The sequence below is a fragment of the Cyphellophora attinorum genome (genome assembly GCF_001299255.1).
Source record: "Cyphellophora attinorum strain CBS 131958 chromosome Unknown Contig3, whole genome shotgun sequence".
Classification (NCBI taxonomy): Eukaryota; Fungi; Ascomycota; class Eurotiomycetes; order Chaetothyriales; family Cyphellophoraceae; genus Cyphellophora; species Cyphellophora attinorum.
The window spans coordinates 1,248,280-1,267,637 of record NW_017253231.1 but is presented as its reverse complement, the minus strand read 5'-3'; the positions used below and the strand labels follow the sequence as shown (position 1 = coordinate 1,267,637).

General features: G+C 54.4%; 5 protein-coding genes across 5 annotated transcripts; 2 read left to right on the top strand and 3 right to left on the bottom strand.

The window, feature by feature from the left end:
- Positions 1-2,647: 2,647 nt before the first annotated feature.
- On the bottom strand, positions 2,648-3,436 carry AB675_8743 (RUS1 family protein C16orf58; the record flags this gene model as incomplete). Its single annotated transcript, XM_018149215.1, has 2 exons — positions 2,648-3,009; positions 3,097-3,436. 2 exons carry the CDS (start codon positions 3,434-3,436, stop codon positions 2,648-2,650), a joined length of 702 nt encoding a protein of 233 aa, XP_018004647.1.
- Positions 3,437-4,450: 1,014 nt separating this feature from the next.
- On the top strand, positions 4,451-7,345 carry AB675_8742 (uncharacterized protein; the record flags this gene model as incomplete). Its single annotated transcript, XM_018149214.1, has 2 exons — positions 4,451-5,139; positions 5,530-7,345. 2 exons carry the CDS (start codon positions 4,451-4,453, stop codon positions 7,343-7,345), a joined length of 2,505 nt encoding a protein of 834 aa, XP_018004754.1.
- Positions 7,346-9,112: 1,767 nt separating this feature from the next.
- On the top strand, positions 9,113-12,797 carry AB675_8740 (Topoisomerase 1-associated factor 1; the record flags this gene model as incomplete). The annotated part of the gene is made up of 2 exons (XM_018149213.1): positions 9,113-9,193; positions 9,243-12,797. 2 exons carry the CDS (start codon positions 9,113-9,115, stop codon positions 12,795-12,797), a joined length of 3,636 nt encoding a protein of 1,211 aa, XP_018004308.1.
- Positions 12,798-12,875: 78 nt separating this feature from the next.
- AB675_8739 (putative guanine deaminase) lies at positions 12,876-14,428 on the bottom strand (the record flags this gene model as incomplete). The annotated part of the gene is made up of 2 exons (XM_018149211.1): positions 12,876-14,098; positions 14,197-14,428. 2 exons carry the CDS (start codon positions 14,426-14,428, stop codon positions 12,876-12,878), a joined length of 1,455 nt encoding a protein of 484 aa, XP_018004700.1.
- Positions 14,429-14,840: 412 nt separating this feature from the next.
- AB675_8738 (Lysophospholipase nte1) lies at positions 14,841-19,334 on the bottom strand (the record flags this gene model as incomplete). The annotated part of the gene is made up of 2 exons (XM_018149210.1): positions 14,841-16,127; positions 16,251-19,334. The coding sequence occupies 2 exons, from the start codon at positions 19,332-19,334 to the stop codon at positions 14,841-14,843; spliced, it is 4,371 nt and encodes a 1,456-aa protein (XP_018004183.1).
- Positions 19,335-19,358: the final 24 nt, after the last annotated feature.

The following is a 19,358-nucleotide window of genomic DNA, read 5'->3' as shown; positions in this document are numbered from 1 at the left end:
TTGTCACTGAGGCAGGCTGGATGTTTCTGCGAGGTTTGCAAGGTGCCTGACGTGTTATGTCTGCCTGTGACGAACCGTGTCGCAACGAGAACGATGCTACAAAGGTATACGATCAACAAAATCGTACGCTGGTGGCCTTTTGGTAGAGGTATGAATCGGAGGGAGAGGGGTGTGGTGCCTTCAGGCGCAAGCGATTGAAGATGGAAGGTAGGCTGCGATGACTGAGAAGTGGAGTTGGGCCAACAACTATCACTCTGTCTCTGGAAAAGAGGACACGAGACTTTGGCTTGTTCCAGTGACCAAAGCGGGACGGCTGATGCGTTCTGACAGGATGCTTGAGGTGGTGGTAATGGTGACGCTCCCCTCTTAGCAGCTGAATATGGTAGGACACGGGTGGGAGGGGTGGTTCTGATCCAAGCCGGCAGCCAACCTTATGCCGAAAGACATGGCAGTCTCATGATGGCAAAAGCAGCGTAAAAAGACGAGGAATGAGCGATAAACAATACGCAAAACGTCCGACGTCAAAGGCAAAAAGATGGTAGTGAAGGGCGGACTGAAAAGATCGCAGTAGTGTGTGCAGTGTGATTGAGAAAGAAGGAGCAACCAAGCGAGGCGAACCAGTGGCAGGGCACAGTGGGAAACGAGGGAAGACCGACGTCGTAGGTGACGCTTAGCTGGGCCTTCTGGAAGCACTGGAAGCACCGAAGAAGATTCGTGGAAGGCGCGAAGAAGCCCTACGGCCCTGGCTCCTCGCCCCTCACAGCCCTCCGCTCCCAAAAGTCTCTACTCGAATCGTGATCGTCCTGATCTGTCGGGTTAGGCTTTGTTTTAACGCCCAGCACTGCCCTTCCGGCCTATGAGCTGCCTCCACAGTGCGTCTTCTTTGTTCATCTTCACCTTGTTCGTTTTCTAACTCTTTGAGCAAAGAGGCACGAGATCTACATCGACGCACAGATGCCGTCAGGCACGTAGGTGTCGACTGTCAAATGCCAATAGGCGTCAGTCCAACCGCCGTCCGAGCGACTTCGAAATAGTGGAATCCTGCCACTACAGTTTCCACAATTCGATGCATCGACAAGACAGTAGTAACGGCTACGCGTTCATGACTATGCATCGCGCCATGTCCTGCCTGCTGATCGACAAAGGAAGGATGATGGCCTGCTATACGACACAGTTGCCTGTCTGACTAATGGAAACCACCTATGTGTAGGCCTCGAGAGTGCCAGCTCTTCGGACCGCCTTCCTACAAAGTCGAAGAGTCATAAACGCGGCATCTTCAGGTTTTGCGAGGTGTCGTGGATGCGGTGTAAAGTACTTTCAGCTTTCCTCAGCCCCTCTTTTACTGGAAGGCGTAGCACGAGGGCCTACTGCTTACTCGACAACGATGTCCTTCCTACCCTATTGCCCAATAGCAGACCTGCTCGAACGGTGCTATGGAGCTAGCAGCACCCCCCGCCCTGGCTCTAGCAGAAAGATCGGAGCTGGTCATGTGTGTGTACAGAAAAATGAGCATTCGGAGATGTACGACCCGGCCTTCGTGCCTGCGTGGAATGGATTACTGCAACTCAGGACCACTCTCTGGGAGTTTATATCTTCCCGACGGCCATCCGTGATCTTGGACTGTAATGGCAAATCCGAAGCGCCCTCAATGTGGACTTGGTGCCAACGACGTTGCAAAATTTTGCGGATGTTTGCCAAAAAGCGTCGCCTGAATCCGGGCCGCCAACTGCCGGAAGATTTTTCAGGTCTCAACTACCACATCGACGAGCACGTGGCACAGCCGACTCGGAGAATAAGGGATGACCTACTACGCTGACTGTGTTTCCTGTTCCTGGCAACAACCAGGCGAAGCATCAATCGATGGATGCCTGTAAGCGACTGGTCGCCTCGGTTTCAAGATTCGAGCCCTCCAAATCCCATCCGCCTCGTCTGACACGGGCAAGGCAATCCTGCCAAGTCTTCTCAATCGTTTGAAGACTTCGGCGCAACGCTTCCACTTCAGACACGACCTCAGACGCCTTTTCCGACATTGGCGGCTCCACTGTAGAGGCAAGTATCCATGCATGACACACGGCTTTGAGATGAATGTCGCATCCCACGTTACCACTGACATCCTTCGCCTTCAAGACAATGGTACATCGGCAGGTTTCCCGATCCCACCACAGCAAATGATCTTCGTTTCCGAAGATTTCCAGTACCTGCCGCAATGTCTTGACATCGCCACTGTACGCCCTTCCACTAGCCTGGCGTCTCCATCGAATGCTGCGGAGGAGTTCATCAATGCCGCCGAACGCCCATGTGCCTACGACCCGGCTGCGTGACCTGAGCTGGCGTCTTCTACCGAACAATCTCTCCTCCTTGCCCACAACATCGACATCACAAGTCGTGCCTTGCATCACTTTGTCGACAACCATGCTAGCGCGTCGCTGATTCAGTGTCCTGAGTCTGATGCTGGCAACTGCCATGAAGTTTGCCCAGAGATGACCTGCCAACAGGAACAATAGCCAGAACCAGGTAGCTGCAGTGCCTTCAATGCGCCCGACAACAAATCCACCAACCCACATCCCTATCAGATTCACAACCGTTTCCTGACTGCCATCTTTCGCGTTGAGTTCGCCAATATTGTCCCTCGTTGCAAAATGACTGCTCAACACTGCTTTGCTCGCACCTCCTGCCACGCCGCAGATACTGCGACATGCTGACGCGATACAGAGAGCTGGGATACGCCCATACTGTGGCAGCGATGGCTCAACACGTCTAGCACAAAAGCTGTATCATTAACGATGTCTGCGAAGAAGCGGTAAAATTTGACGTCTTGAGCGATAGCGGTGGCGAATCGATGCGCAAAGAGGATGGAGCTGATGTTGGAAATGGTGGTCTGGAAGATTGAGAGGTTGATTGCCAGGGCAGTGGTCGCATCCGCGGAGCCTACACCGAGCGTGGTGAGAACGGCGCGCGAGGCGAGCAGGGAGGCGATCGTTGAGAGAGCGGCTTGTAGTGAGTCGTAGACTAGGGGTTGGGTACGTTAGCGAGGTTCTCTGACGATCATGGCGTGAGTTGCAGATGAGTGGACGGGCAGAGAATGGGTAGCGGGACACGGGATTTTGGGAGAGAAGGACTTGCGCTGGTAGGAAGTGTAGTCTGGTGATACACTGTCCGGATAGCCGACTGGAAGAAACGGCGCCAGCACGGAATCCCGTAGCGACGAGATCGACAGTCCTGACGAGGAGGCTTTGGTAGTCTCCGATGCAGTGCCATGGGTCGTCGTGATCTCTGGACTGATGACATCTATCCTCGCATTGGTACGCGACGATGAATGAGCGTGGTGATCATCTCGTCCGCTTCGTTCAGCAGGCGTTACCTCCGTAGGTGTCACTACGTACGTGTTGAGCAGGACTCCGGAAGCAGTCGTCTCTGTCAGCGTGATTCGCGACATACTTAGGTAGTGATCCACTCGGACAGTAGCTAGGCCTCGAAGAACAAGCTCGCTGGGAAAATGTACTGTGACGTACGTGCTATGGGATCAGGTTTGTCTACATGTCAGTGTCAAGTATCGTCGCTGTCGTACCCAACGATGGGACCTAAGAACGCCAGGGGCCACTGAGTGACCGATTCGTTTGAGATGTTTCCGTTTGCTGCGGAGCCGCGTTATAGTCACAACGCAAGTGACAAAATGCCACTCGGTCGCGCTTTGAATGATGCTGCAGTCATTGCATAGCCCTCAACATGTCGATGTCCGAGCAGCCACTGCGTCTTTGAGGATTCAGCACCAGTCGCCCCAGGAGATAGTCCTTAACCCCGCGCTGTGGCTGTGAGGAGTGTTGTGGATGCGATTTGGGCTGGTGACTCTTGTTGACCTGTACTTCACAAGCCTAAAAGGACTTTACAGACTCTTAGAGCCAAAATCACAGCAAAGAGCGCCACTACTGCTTGATGTGACCCGCAAGTCGAAGAGTGCCTTAAAACCGGCGCAAGTCAGATGGCAGAAAGTATTCCGCCCCTTTCGAGCTATGCGTGCACGGTTGAGTTGCTATTTGAAGAACTCCAGGACAGTGAAGGTGACTGCCGTTGGCAACATGAGCCTTAGCGAGCGTCGCTGCGCTTTCATGGCATTGTTAGTGTTTGGCATTGTTAGTGTTTCTAACGTTTGGCAAGTGCCAGTGTGTCGGGCGTAGCAGAACTTTGGAAGGTTCGCCCGGAGTCAAGTTGAGTACTTCCAACATCACTCTTACACCTGCATTTTGGAAGTACCAACTCAAGTCTGCCTTACCTGCGTGCAGTGTGTGCGCCCGCATAGCCTTCCTTGTTATGGATCTTTTCCATCATACCCTTATCATTATTGCCTCCCACGTCTTCTCTATGTTTACTTCAGTCACAGTCGTTGCCATCAATTCACTGGTTCAGCTTCGTTGCTTCCCCAGTCACAGAAAACCTATGCTTTTGCGAGCCGATGAATGAGGAGAAGATGCTGCCAGCACCGGAAGAGGGCCTCCGGATGGTACCTGACCAGTGGACTAGCCTGATCGGCTTGGAAGATCCAGCTGCTCAGAGGTCGTGGTCGCTATATAAGCCACCAGCCGCTCTATCTTTACTCCCGCAAGACCAGGAGATCTCACCGAAAGCACTCGAGATTGTGTTGTGGTCTCTTGAGCGAGCATCTACCACTCGATCGCAGCAACCAGCAGTCGCTAGACCGTCACCTTTCCCTCACGCAGCACCCGAAGTATTCAGCTCCGCAGATGACACCAGATCCGCCATCCAGGATCGGCCGCTGGACGCCGCTGAGCCGGCAGCCGGTATCTCTTCATCGCGAGCAAAGATCATCGGTCGCATCAAGGGAAGAACAATTGACAAAGTCTCGCAGTCATCGAAAGGGCCGAAGACTGCTGACCCGGTAATGACTTCGGAGTCACTGGTCGAGTGTACTAGTTGCTTCGACGATCTACCAGTTTCGAATCTGCTCAGGCTGCCCTGCACGCATTACTACTGCAAGAAATGTCTGTCAACACTCGTCATGACTGCCGCTCAGACAGAGAGCTCCTATCCTCCGAAATGCTGCCTCTCAGAAGTACCACCAAAGCTCGTTGTCAAAGTGCTTGACGCCAAGGAAATGGAAATATACAAGAACAAGTCGACAGAGTATGCTGTTCCGGTTGGGAAAAGGACATACTGCCCAAACACTCGGTGCGGCAGGTTCATTGCCCCATCTAAGCTTCGACTACGCAACGGCAGCCTCAAATGCCCCACGTGCTCATCGCAAATATGTCATCACTGTGGAGGACTCGGCCATGCAAATAGAATCGACTGCCCCCGAGATTCCGGCCTAGCAGCGACAATTGCTCTCGCAGAATCACATGGCTGGCGTCGCTGCACTAGCTGCCAGGCGTTTATTGAACGACGCGGTGGTTGCAACCATATGACCTGCCATTGCGGAGCACAATTTTGCTACATCTGTGGGAAGAAATGGAGGTCTTGTAGCTGCACGGAGACTGATGAGGCGGCCCGACAAGCTCAATTGACTCGACAGAGAGCGCAGCAGTCCGCGCAAGCGCGTGCAGAGGACGAAGAGATGCGAGTAATCCTTCTCAATATTCGGCGATATGAGCAACACGAAGCTCGGGAGCGTGAGCAGCGAAGGCAAGCAGAAGAGGAAGCACTTCGGCAAGAAGCTGAACAGCTCGCTGTGCTCGAAGCCGAGAGACTTGTCGAGGAGGAACGACGTCGACGACAGGAGCGGGCTGATGCAGAACAATTGAGGCAGGCACTCTCGCTGAGCGTGAAGCTGGAGGCCGATGAACTTCGGGACACCATGATGAAGATCATCCATCTACAACATGTTGCTTTGGACGATAAGCACGGCCATGCTGAGCAAAAGCTTCTTAGCGCCTTTGACGCCATGAAACGCGAACAAGAGAATAAACAGACCATGCTGCTACCGAACAAAAGATTGGCAGCAGCATCACGTGTCGAAAGTATACGGCGCCGACATGAGATGGAGAAGAAAGAGCTCGCCGCGCAGCATAAGAAACAGCGAGCTGAACACTCTAGCGCCATCTCAATTCAGATCAGCAGAAATCCCTTCAGAGCAGCATGGGCCGCCAGACAAGAGGGCGACTTACTGATGATCCAGCGAGTTCAGACACACGATTTGGAGGTGAAGCACAATCGGGCTCTCCACCTCGCACAGAGCTCCTCGGAACGGGAACTGGGCTTGATCGGGAGAGCGATTGAAAAAGAAATGCTCCGGTCGAAAGTGGACCATGATAAGCGCATGGGTCAACTGATCGCTGAAGCGTCTATCGAGCGTCAGTGGTATTTGACGGTCAGCGAACGAAGATTGGCGATGGTCGCAGAACACGTCCGACTCATGAGTGAGGCGTTGTTCCATGGTCGAGATCCTGTGGGTCTCACGGTTGACAGGGCAGCGAATGTACGCCCAATTGCTGCGCTACAAAAGCGAGAACTCTCGCTGCATACTTTCCACAACTCCAAGCCGCTCTCCCCAGGCGAGCTGTCGGGCTTTCCATGGAACAGCAGCCCCGAGCTCCAACGATCTCGAGGGCAGGCAATGTCAGGCGACAACAAAAGGGCAGAGCATCGAAGCGATCCCACTGCTCTGAGCGAGCGGGCCCTGAACACACATCCCAACTTCTCTCACCCTTTGACGGGCCCTGGGCAATTTTCGATGCCTGCAAGTCTAGTGTCTGGGCGGACTCAATTGCCTGCTCGCCAGTTGACACCACCAGATCCAGACGAAGACATTCTGCGGAATGGCACGGCGTTCATTGCAATGAAACGTGGCGAGCCCAGCAGTCGCAAGCCCCATCTCGAGCTGACGGAGATTCCAGACGTTGCCATGCCGCCAACACCACCAGACTCGCCACTTCTCAGTCCACGGATCACTAATGTCGTGCAGCGTAAGCCGCTACCGACTCACGTGTGGGGGAGCTCGTATGCACTCACCGGGATGTCGGCCTCATCCACAAACTCGGTGAAACCGGCCCGGCAGAGCGGCGCTCCAGTACACGACTCGTGCAAGGCGTTGTCGTCTTCAGCGGACATACCATTTGCGCGCGCCGAAGCCGACCGGGCCGCAAGGAAGGCTCAGCGAGGCTTGTTCATACAGAGCCGCCCCACCCCTTTGCCAGATGTTGGGTCACTAGATCCATACCCGAGGGGGACCGCTACCGTAGGATACCTCTCCGTGGACGATGAGAATGACAAACTCGCCACAGGTGTAACGACGCCACAAGGATCTCAGGACAGTGGAGATACGGTCACTGAAAACGAAGGCAAACGAGTGAGGCTGAGGAATCTTCTGAAGCGCCAGAAGGAGAAGCTATAGGAAACAGACCGAGGGCGCTTGCTCAGAGCGAGGATGCGTCGATCGCAGACTGTGATATGACATGTCAGCAGGCATTGGCAACGAGTAGCAGCTCGGATGCATTGGGGCGGTCCTGCAGAAAAGCAATCTGGAGAGAAGGACAGCGAGTGGCTCCAGGGGCTGTGATAACACCATGACCCCGACATCGGGCCCAACACTTGCGCTTGAACGTAGCCTTGTATACAGGGCACAATCAGTATTCTTAAAACCCAGGCATCTTCCGCATATACGTCTAGCGACACCAGTTCATGCTGCCACAGCCGTGCCCGGTCAATCAAACTATGCGATGCCTTTGTCCGGTGTGTTCTGTGCCTGGGAACGACCAATGGACTCCTTCTTTCGCCTGAGTAGATACTCCAGCACTCATCTATTGTTGAACAGCGCTCACCTGCCTCATAGTGCGAGCCCGAAATGCAAATTCTAGTAGTCATAGAATCCCTTCCCGCTCTTCTTCCCCAACCAACCCGCATCCACATACTGCCGCAACAACACACTCGGCCTGTATTTACTGTCCCCAAGCCCCTGATGTAACGTCTCCATAATCGCCAAACACGTATCCAAGCCAATAAAATCCGCCAGCTGCAGCGGGCCCATGGGCACGTTCGTCCCGTTCTTCATGATGTTGTCTATATCCTCTTTCTTCCCTACTCCGGTCTCGAGACAGATGATGGCTTCGTTGATATACGGCATCAGGATGCGGTTGGCGAGGAAGCCAGGTGAGTCGGCGGACACAGAGGGGATCTTGCCCATCTTCTCGCAGAAGGCAACTGCTGCATCGACTGTGGATTGGGAGGTCTGGATGCCGGAGATGATCTCGACGCCTTTTTGCACGGGGACGGGGTTCATGAAATGCGTGCTCACGACTCGTGAGCTGGCGGAGGTGTCCTTGGGGTCTGTTGTCGTTGCGGCGGCGATTTTTGTGATGCTTATACTCGACGTATTCGTCGCGAGGATCGCATGTGGAGGGCACACCTTCGCCAACTCAGCGAAGATCTTGGTCTTTAGCGCGGGGATTTCAGGGACGGCTTCGATGACCATGTCGACGTCGTGCAGGTCGGATATGTTCGTAGAAGGAGTGAGGCGGGATTTCGTGGCGTCGGCGACTTCTTGGGTGATGCGCTGTTTCGAGACGTCTTTGGAGAGGAGCTTGTCGGCGAAGGCGAGGCCTTTGTCGAGGGCGGCTTGGGAGGAGTCGACGAGCGTGACGGGGACGGAGGCCTTTTGGGCGGCGACGAGGCTATGCCTAGGCCCATTTGGCCGGCGCCTATCACGCCGAGCTTCTTTACTTCGAATGCCATGGTTGGTGAGGTTGAGAATTGGCGGTTTATTGAGGAGAGGCGCTGGGCTGCTGTTGATGGGGAGGGCTTGGGGCTGGACATGAGTCTTGCTGTGGCCCGCGCTATCGAGGCCATTACCAAGGGAAATGTGAGGTGAGGGAGCGCACGTTAGGGAAAGCACTGCAGTTGCTGCTACCGCGGATTCTTGTAGAGTTGAGAGGTGTCGGGAGTTCTCGATAAAAGCTGCGAGAATGACGCTGCGGTTAGACACGGAACCTCGGCATTACTTTCGAGTTGACTTGACGGGCTAAACGGCTAAATCAACGCGTCCTGACGCGACGCAGCATTATCAATTCGCGATCTCGAACCAAAGTCCTCCGCAGACACAACACACCAATGTAGACCTACTATCTGAGATGCACTAACCACCACTACAACTTCCGCGGCCACTATGGACGACGACACGCCTTTCGTGAAGGCTCAAACTGTCGATCCGGAGGTCAGAGCATATGTGTACAGTCTTGTCAATGCGGTAGGTCCCCCGGTGCCCGTTATAGTCACCATATACTAACGGAACATAGCTGGGTGGCAGCAGTGCCGACGAAGACGGCCGCTACGTGCTCGGTGACGATGCACTCGCCTGTCTGCGAGATTTGAAGAGATGGCTCAAGCTGTACGACGAGAAACTGAACCGATTGGACGTTGCACGATGTCTGGCTGAAGCGAAGCTGGTCGGAGGTGACATACTGCCTATACTGGCTTGCTGGTCAGAAGATGGCAAGAACGACCGCGTCAAGTCAAGAGTCGCGCTTGCATGTCTGGAGTTGCTGGTGCCACTTACCTGGCCGCTCGAGACCGCCGGGGAAATGACAGTGAACCATCATCGGCATACACCATACTTGCAGCAGGCACAGGTGCTGTACAAGGCAGGCATCCTCAGCTGGGACAACTGTAGCATTCTCCGACAGATTGTGAGAATTGGTCTGCCATCCATCGCATTGCCCCGAGACGAGCGTACATCAAGAGACGACGGCATCATCAAATTGGTGCTGTACTTCCTACGCAATGTTGCTGTCATTCGCCAGATCCCGAACCTACCCAACCAAGGTCTCGACATGGTCGTTTCTCGCTCAGCAACGATCGATGCATTCGTCGAACAGGATGTCTTTGCGCTCCTGCTCACTATGTGCTCCAACATTGGCGATGACTTCAATCTGCAGGACGTCGTCCTCCTGGAAATTCTCTTCAACCTGATCAAAGGGATCGATGTGTCTAAGTTATGGTTGACTAAACTTCAGCGTGCTGATGCCAACATCTCGGAACTCACTGCGTCACTAGCAACCGAGAAGGCAATGGAAAGAGCAAACAAGAAGACGGCTCCTTCAAGGCATAACCGTTTCGGGACCATGATCTGGGTCAAAAGAGAAGACCACAAGACTACTGCGCTGTCAGGCCAGGAGAACATCCTCGAGAACAAGGCTTTGTTCAACATGGACAAATCGAAGAAGTGGAATAAGCCCAAAACCAAGGATAAGGATATACAGCATACCATCCACGATTTCAACCGCTTCGAAGACATTACAGACTCTGCTACCGAGCAGCTGCGCAACTTCGTTGAGGAGTTCCTGGACTCCGGCTTCAACCCGTTATTCACACATCTCCGCAAAGCGATTGAGCGGGAAGCGGAACGACTTCTGGACGTAAACTACCGACAATTCTTCTACGGCGTATCGTGGTTCTTAGAAGCAGAGAGGACGCGACGGACGAAAAACAAGAACGAGAAGCATCCCGCAAACCTTGCTCAGGCATACACCGAGGCAGAAAGCTACAGCCTTGTCGCTGCTGTGCTGAATCAGGAGACATTCATTCTGCTGAACCGATACATGCAGAATGCGCTTGACTCCAAAGAGTGGCAAGACCTCAATGCCTGCATGCGATGCTTCACGCAAATTCTGCTGACCGTTCAAGAAATGGCCGCCAGTCCACTCGAAGACGACCAGGAGATCGCCGAGAACATCCAAAACCGCATCTTCTACGAAGAGACTACACACGACCGCATCGTGGGCATTCTACGTGGGTATAAAGACCAGGGATTCGGGTACCTGGACGCATGCACAGAACTATCGCATACGTTCTTGCGCATGCTCGAACGATACTCGAAAGAAAACGCCGACCTACAGATCAGGTCGAAGCGCCGAGCCCGGCAGAAGAAGAAGGATGCCCAGAAAGAGCAGGAGACCCAAGCAGACGAACAGATCGACGAGGACGATTCGGAACGTGAGGACATGCAGGAGGCAGTCAAGGTCTCAAAAGAGCGCAAATTCGACTTCAACCGCTTCGCAAACAAGTTCTGCACGCAGCAGTCTATCAACACGTTTGTCGCGTTCCTCAACTACTACAAAGAGCTCAACAACGAGCAGCTGAAGCGGGCCCATCGCTTCTTCTACCGTGCGGCATTCAAGCAGGATTCAGCTGTACTGCTGTATCGAGTAGACATCATCGCACTCTTCTATCGGACTGTCACAGGTCCAGACGCGCTCAGTCCGGCTGTGCCTATGACGAAAGAGTGGACGGAGTTCACCAAGCAATTGTTCAAGAAGCTAACCAGAAAGCTTGACGAGCGTCCGGAGTTGCTGGTTGAGATGCTGTTCAGCAAGATCAACTCCACTACATTCTACTTGGAGTACGGGCACGATAAGCAGACGACATCTGCTGTCAGAGCACCAGCTGAGCTTGAGATCCGCCCGTCCCTAAACAGAGACGTTAAGGAGCAGATTGGGATCGTGGTCACAATCTTGCTGAAAGATGACAAGCTGAACCTGGTGTTGTGGCTCAAAGACGTTCTCACGAAAGCGTCTGGCGAGCGATCAGCCTGGGAGGTGCAAGCTGAAGCAAGGAAAGCAGCAGCCGGCCCCGAGAGCAGCGAAACTGCCACAAGTGCTGCCTCGGCAGCACTGCAAGCCAATCTCGCTGCACCGCTCGCAGTGACCGCCCGCCCCACGACGGATGAAATTCGCACGGCCATGTTCAAGAATGCACGTCTGCGACTGTTGATGAAACTCTGCAGCCTGCAGCTTCTAGGCGACGAAGACGTGCTTGGAGCACCATGGATCATTCCCGGCTCAGTCACTAGCTCGCAATTGAAGGAATTTATCGATGTCATTGAGACACACGAATTCAGACCCTGGCAATCCGACAATCCTGAAGAAGAGCCAGAAGATCTGCTTCGCCGGGTACCCAAGCCCGCTGCAGAGGTCGCGCGTGACGGGTTCATCGACGACGGCGAAGCACGCCGCGATGCCTTCCTCGACGACTCTGAAGGTGAGGAAGACTTCGAGTTTCCTGACAATATCCGCAAGCCGAACAGGCAGAAAGACAATGCGTTGGAAGAGCTCAAGAAGCGTCGCCGGAAGCGCAAGCGTGATACTGAAGGCGAAGAAGGCGACGAGGTCGACAACGATGCGGCTGCTGCACGACGTAAAGCGAGGCAAGACGCGAACGATGAGAGGAGGCGTAAAATTAAGTCGGAGCTTTACGTGCATGACAGCGATGACGAAAGTGATGCAGAAGCGGACAAGGAGTTCTTCAGAAAGGAAGAGGAGGTGCGGAAGAGGCAGGAGGAGAATATCCGGCGACAGATGGCCGTGGGTGTTGGTGCGGCGAGCGATGAGAAAGGCGTGAAGAAGAAGGGAAAGAAAGGCAAAGTTCCCGCTATCAGTGAGAAAGAGCTGCTGGGCGAGGACGGCGATCTTATGGATCTGGATGGCGACAATGAGCCACAGCAAACGGGCCCAGAAGCTGACGAGGCGGACGAGACGGCAGAGAGCTCCCAACCCGCCAGAGATGATCCACTCAGCGACGACGAAGCTGGTGCGGACACAGAGACGCCTCTGTCGAGTCAGAGCGAACAGGATCGGTCGCCTCCGCCGGCGAGAAAGGCGCTCGAGGAAATGCGGCAGCCAAGAGCTACCGTCAGAAACGTCAATGTCAAGAAAGCTGCTGCGCTGGTCGAGGATGACGGAGACATCGATGCGGTGGGAGAAGATGACGGCGAAGACGAGCCACGACCTACTGCTGTGCGTGTGGCAGGGAGGAGGCGGGGAGGCTTCATTGTTGACAGCGATGACGACGAATAGCGTCACCACACTGCTACAGTTCCGTCAAGTACTGGTGATGGGTGAATGGATCAAAAGCGTTGGGTATTCAATTGGCACCTACGATTTTCGTTCATGCACCAATCTTCCACCAACCCATACCCTCCTCACATTCCTATCATCACCATTCCACACCCACTTCGCGACTCGGTCATCCCAGCTCTCCCATCCGAAGATACTTACACCGTTCTCTCCTACCTCTGCTTCGTCTTCTGAACCGATGTCCGCGCCTAAGCGTATCTCCAGCGCATCCCAAGCAGCGCCTTCCTCAAATATTCCCACCGAGCCCTCCATACCAACGACTTTACTGCCTCCCACCGTCGCCAGCCACAGTCCCTCCTCCACGCCAATATTCCATCGTGAGTCGCCTCCATCCAAGAACCCAACATGTCTACTCACGAAACAAGTCTGCCTCACCGCATCTAATATGCTAGGCGAGTGCCCACCACTAACATCCGTGCCTAGACCAACATCCACGCCTCGATCCAACAGCGTCCTCACTCTGCAAAAGCCGCTGCCCAATGCAGAATTCGACGCCGCGCAATGCGAGATCTTCGCGCCGCGCTGGGCGATGGTCTCGATCTCCTTGTCGTCCAGATGAATAGCATGCGCAAGGATCGTTTTGGGTGTTAGTAGCCCAGCGTGGTCGTATACATCTGTGTATGATTCCCGTTCAGGGAAGAGCGACTTGACGAGTGCGCACTCGTTACGGTTCTCGGAGAGATGGGTCTGCACCCTCACGTCCTCACTACTGGCTAGCTGGCCCAGATTGCGCAAGCTCTCAACAGTACAGCTGGGCGCAAAGCGTGGCGTGATGATGGGCGCGACCAGTAGCCCTGTGGGGTCGACTTTGCGACAGTGCGCTATACACGCTTTCGACGCCTCGAGGGATTCAGTTGCTGATGAGTCGCGGTAGTAGTCCGGACACGTGGCGGGTTCGTCCATGCACACACGACCGATCAGAGCGCGCTGGCCTATATTGTGCGCTAGGTCGGCGAGGTGGTTCGTTGCGGCGACGGAGAGGGTCGCGAAGTATGATGCTGTCGTGGTGCCGTGGGAGAGTGTTCGTTGGAGGGTTCGGGTGTATACTGTTTTGGCGCGTGCTAGGGGGTCGATTTGTTTTGGGTTTGATGTGCCGTTTGGGAGGGTCTTGGTGTACATGGGAGAGTTTGGGTTGCCCAGTGAGGATTCCACGGGGAAGGTGTAGGTTGTGAGCCAGTCGAGAAGGGTGGTTTTGCCGAATATGCCGACGTTGGGGTATTGTGGTGCGTGTATATGTGTATCTGATAGAAGCAGGAGCAGTCAGTGGCCGTTTCTTCCCAGCCTCGATGGTCGACAACACATTGCCAGGTGCCATAGTGGTCTTTCCCCAATGACTCACCTATAAAACCAGGAAAGAAGAACCCATCATCACCGGCAGCCACGACCGGCGCCTCGACGCCAAGCTTGCTTGTCGCATCATTTGCAGAAGTTACGGTCCAGTCGGCCTTCTCGATTTTGCCAGTCCCATCGCTTGCATTCACGAGTATTGCTCCAGTCCGTATACGTAAAGCTGTTGGTGTAGGTGTGTCGATGAAGCGACCGAAGTATATAGTTTGCTGCTTCGAAGCCATGGTTGCTGGGGATTTAGCCTCGTCAGAGATTGAACAACAAGATGTGAAGAAAATCTATGGGAGGGAAACGCAAAGCAAAGGCTCGTCTATCAATACATCTCTATCATACTGGATGTACGAAGCATAAGGTCTTATCAGAGTTGACAGCTGTAAAGCAAACTGCTGCGACGAATTGTGTCGTTGGGTACCAGCCAATCACCGGAGGACATGGCGGTCGGCGATGCCCGACAGCATGGCAACGGAGAATTCTTCTATGCTGTAAGTCCTTTCGACAGTCGAACGGCAGAAGCCGCGGTATTGATCTAACGCCGCCGCTATGCAAGGTTGTAGTATGCTCTAGAGGCCTCTATGACAATGCCGCATACCAGCGAGCGACAACGCGACCTTGTCGGCCCTCGTGCTCCTCAGACTCTCATATGCTGGCTCTTCTGGGCGCCATCGTCCGCCTTAGACCTCTGCCCTCCTCACTTTCATCTTCTCCCCAGCCCTTCTCGCCACCCCAGCCCCTGGGTAGCTCACCTTCGTTCTTCAGCCTGCCCAGAAACTCCCTGCCATACTGATAGCCCAGTTCGCAAATCTCGTCAAATTTTCCAAAATCCAGCGTTCCATAGGCATCGACTGGTGGCCGCATGTACAGCACACCAGGCGTGTTCTTTGCTCTCTCAAGCGCGTCCACACTCGAAACGTAGGCAAGCCTTGCCTGGATATCTGACAGGCTCGGCGGGTTCGGCACGCTACTGAAAGGGTTCCATCGATTCAGTAGCATCCAGAAGCCTGACAGGCTGTCACCGAACTGTTGCGGTGTGTCGTCGTCCAAGCTGCCGACATCCACAGCGAAGACCAAATCAGCGCCGAGCGACTTCATGTGTGCAACGGTGAGGTTGTCAATGTACCCACCGTCGAGCAACATGGCGCCCTCGTCGCACATTGGTGGAATTAATCCTGCGAGTGACATGCTTGCGCGGACATACCGCCAGGCATAGCCGCTAGTATGGATTTCAGGCCGCGACTTGCTGATATTAGTCGTGTTGCAATAGAAGCTCAGCCAGAAGTCTTCGATCTGGGACTCTCCGAAGGTTTTGAATATGCCTCTGTTGAACTCGTGCCCTGTAGTATAGCTAGCAGTCGGATAGGTCAAATCCAAGGCGAATCGCCACATACTGCCCATCCGACCTGCGAACTTCTTGGCGCGGCCAAACATAGGAACCACGTCGGCGTCTCGTGCATACAGTGCGCCTATAAAAGCGCCAATCGATGTGCCACCGATGATGTCGATTGGGATGCCTGCTTCTTCCAAGGCACGAATGATGCCTACGTGTGCAATTCCACGTGCGCCGCCACCGCCCAGGACGAGGCCGACGGAGCGTCCGCATAGCCGGCGTGCCAGACGGTGCAGGTCACCCTTGAACGGCGTCTCGGTGCTGTAGAGTGGCGTCTGCCGTATACGCCGCGATGTGTATTTCTGGATCTCAGCCTGCAGGACCTGCACGCGATGCTTGATGGCGTTGCCGAAGCGACGTGGCTGTGAGTGAGGTGTCGCTTCGGCTGTCGTTCGAAACGCCATTTGAATGTGATGATGGTCGCCATTAATCCAAACGCGATTGCGCAACCATCTGCGCGTCAGGCCTGGCGGGGAGTATCGCTCAAGATGCAGCAAGACAAGCTCCTTGCGGGATGTGGTCTTCATTCCTAACAGAAACTTCTCATATTCGCCGATGGAAGAGGAACCTTCAGCAATACCGACCAAGAGAATGCAATCTGCTTGTGCGATACAGGTCTGTGTCCATGGAGAATTGACAGATGTATCGGCAACGTAAATCACCATGCCATAGCGCTCTTCAAGGTCGGCGAGATACTGCGTCAGCTTGAGTCGGCCCATACGGCTGAAGGCGTGGCGACCCAAATGATTCAAGACAATGCTTTGATTCAACAAAGTCACGCCTCCAGCCACGCTGACCTGGCTGAACGCTGCGAGCAATCGGTTCCCGAAGTCGGTGACAGGTACTCCAGCTGTGACAGGCAGGATCGTAATGGTTCGGAGGTTCATAGTCGAGGTCGACGAGTCGCCGAGCGCAGCTCGTTTCTTCTCTTGACTACGCTCATTTCCCATCTCTTCGACAAGTGCCCTCATTCGTTGCGCAATAAGCTTCGAGATCTGGATTGTGATTGACGGGTGCTCCTGAGCAAGGCTGTTGAACAGGGTCTTGGGAAGTTTGGCTAGCTCTGTGTCGCGAATGGCATGTAGTGTCGCGGGCCGAGTCTCTTCAGTCATGACTTCTAGTTCACCAATACTTTCTCCTTGACCGTACTCGCCATATACTCGCATGCCTCCCTCTGGAGTATCCTTGACCGCTCGGAGACGACCGTTGAGAACTATGTATATGGCGTCGCTCTCGTCGCCTTGATGATGAATGACTTGTCCTGCGTTGACCTGGACCCACTCGAGCGCGAAGTCGATGTGAAGAATCAGACGTGGCAGTAGGCTCGTCAATCGTTTCGCCATGGTCAGGAGAACGAGTGGAAATCTTTCGATCACTCGCTCAATGGATGAGCGCGGAAGAAAACCAACGTAGACATCTGTCTTCGCCGTAACATCTGTGAAGGACCTGTACGAGGACAACGTGCCAACGTATCCTGCCATACCGCCGGGCTTGACCAAGAACAAGGATTTCTGTACCTGTTGCTTGGGCTCTCGTGCATAACCGGGCATTGAAGGCTTTCGAGAAGTCGAAGTCTGAGCCCTGCGCAGATGCGGCGGAGCATTTCTTGAAGACTTTGATACGGTCGGCGGTCGCGGTCCTGATCGCTCTTCTTTCTCGTCCACGGGTATGCTGACGTCGAGAAATCCGTCTATGACATAGTACAGTCCAGGATTACGTTCACCCTGCTCTACCAACACAGACCCTTTCGGAAAGAAAACGACTTCGACATCATCTATCAACTCATCGTTGAGATTTCGGCCTTGGCTCAGACTTGCCAAGGACGCCGTGATTGACTCAGTGTCGCCATCAGCTGAGCCATCAAGAGCGTCAATGAAGCCGAATGCGTTGTTGAAGACTGCGGTCTGACGCTTCGCATCAAATGACACCATTCTTGGTGACTGCTCGACCGAGGCTGGTACTCGCCGACCGTTCTGACCATCAGCTTCGGATAAACCGAGAGCCTTTACCATGCTCTGCATTATAGACTCGCGGAACATGGCGTCTTCGCTGGCAGCATCTTGCCGCTGGACCGATCCTTCGAACGTTGGACGAAATGTGGACCGGTCCCTGGCTTGCAGAGGACTTGTAGCTCTATCGAAAGTGTCCGGAGCCGTAAAGTCGCGGAGTTTCGTGTCCCCAAAACTCATGCTGCCAGGCCGAGCTGGTGTTCGTGCTGCCTGCGCATTTGAAGCGAGATCTCCCGCGCTGATCTTGTCCTTGTCATCCATGGTGCCGGGCAGGCTGCCATTGGTGCTAGTGGGCAGTCTTGAGGCAGCAACCCGGGCGGCGAGTGCAGCTTCCTTCCTCATGCTACTTGATGAGCGCCGCCGGCTCGTTGTCGGATTGTGTAGTGCGATGCCTTGGGTGATGTCTTCGTCGCCGAGTCGCTCCCTTTCCTTACTGAACTTGTCACGTAGACGGTCTAGAGCGGTACCGCGCAGATGACCAGGAAGATCGAAGTTGGTGTACTTGTTCATTAGCTTCTCGATTTGAAGCAGCTCGGACGTCAGTCCTAGGTACTGGTGCGCTGTCGAGAAAGTTACTCGTTGTAAGCGTGTGAGGATGACCTGCACTATATGAGCAGTCGCTTTCGGATAAACCTTGGTCAAACGACGAAAGGCACTCGCGGGTATAATGGCAATCGTGGTGTCAACTAGTGCCCGAGCAACGATGTCTGGATGTGCGGAAGGAGCACTCTGAGGCGAAGATGCCCCTCTGCGCGCTTTATGGTCGTTGAACGGAGGCTCAAGCGAAAGAGGTGGGACTCGCGACAGGCGAGCCTGCGCAGCCGCACCATGAGCATCATGGAAGGGGTTATGCTCCTGCTGCAGAGCGGGCGTAGACGGAGCAGTATTGCCAGGAGTCTGGACAGCCGAATCTGGCGTGTATGGACGGCCCTGTTCGCCGCTGTCCTCACGTCGCAGCGAAATGTCCTCCGTGAACAAGGAGAGAATAGAGAAAAGCGACGACATGGAAGCGCCATTCTTGACCTCTGTAAGCAGCTGATAGCCTTGATTGCCTTCGTGGTAGCCCTCGTCATCGTCTTGGGGCTTCTTCCGTCCACCTTCCGTGCGTTCATCCTGCAGAGACTTGACAAAGATCTGGACAAGTCCATCCACAACCATGCAAAACCCTTTCTCTTCTTCGAGGAGCAGAGTCTCACCCGCCATGAGCTTGCGCGTCTGCATGGTCCTCGTCAACTCATGAAACACTGGCCTCTCAAGGTAGCCGAAGACCTTGATGGCACTCAGGAACTCGTCTAGGTAGTTCGATAGTCCAGGTTTGCTGTCTCCATCTTGCGTATCTGGGAACAGATCTATCTGCGCCTCTTTGCGGCTCGACTCTTGGGGTAGCCTGGCGTAGACATTGAGGAACCGGTATCGAACGAACCAGCTGACGGTAGACACGAGAGCCACAGCGATCAGGAGCAGCGTGGTGAAGTTCATTGTGAAGGTCAAGCTCATGGAGAAGAGGTGGAACAGCCATGCTGGCAGGCTGATGGTGAGGAAGCGAAAGACCTGCAGCACAGTGCCTGGTACCATGGCCAGCACGGCTATGAGCAGAACGAGCAGCGTGACGAGGCTCTTCTGCTGAGTAGATGGTGAATCCCCCACCGCAGACGCGTTGGCTGGCGTCGGCACAAAGTTCTGGGTGGGATGCGGGGGACGTGCAGAGGGGACTGATCCGGCATTCATCGTAGCCATCTCAGAGGGTTACATGAGGAGCAC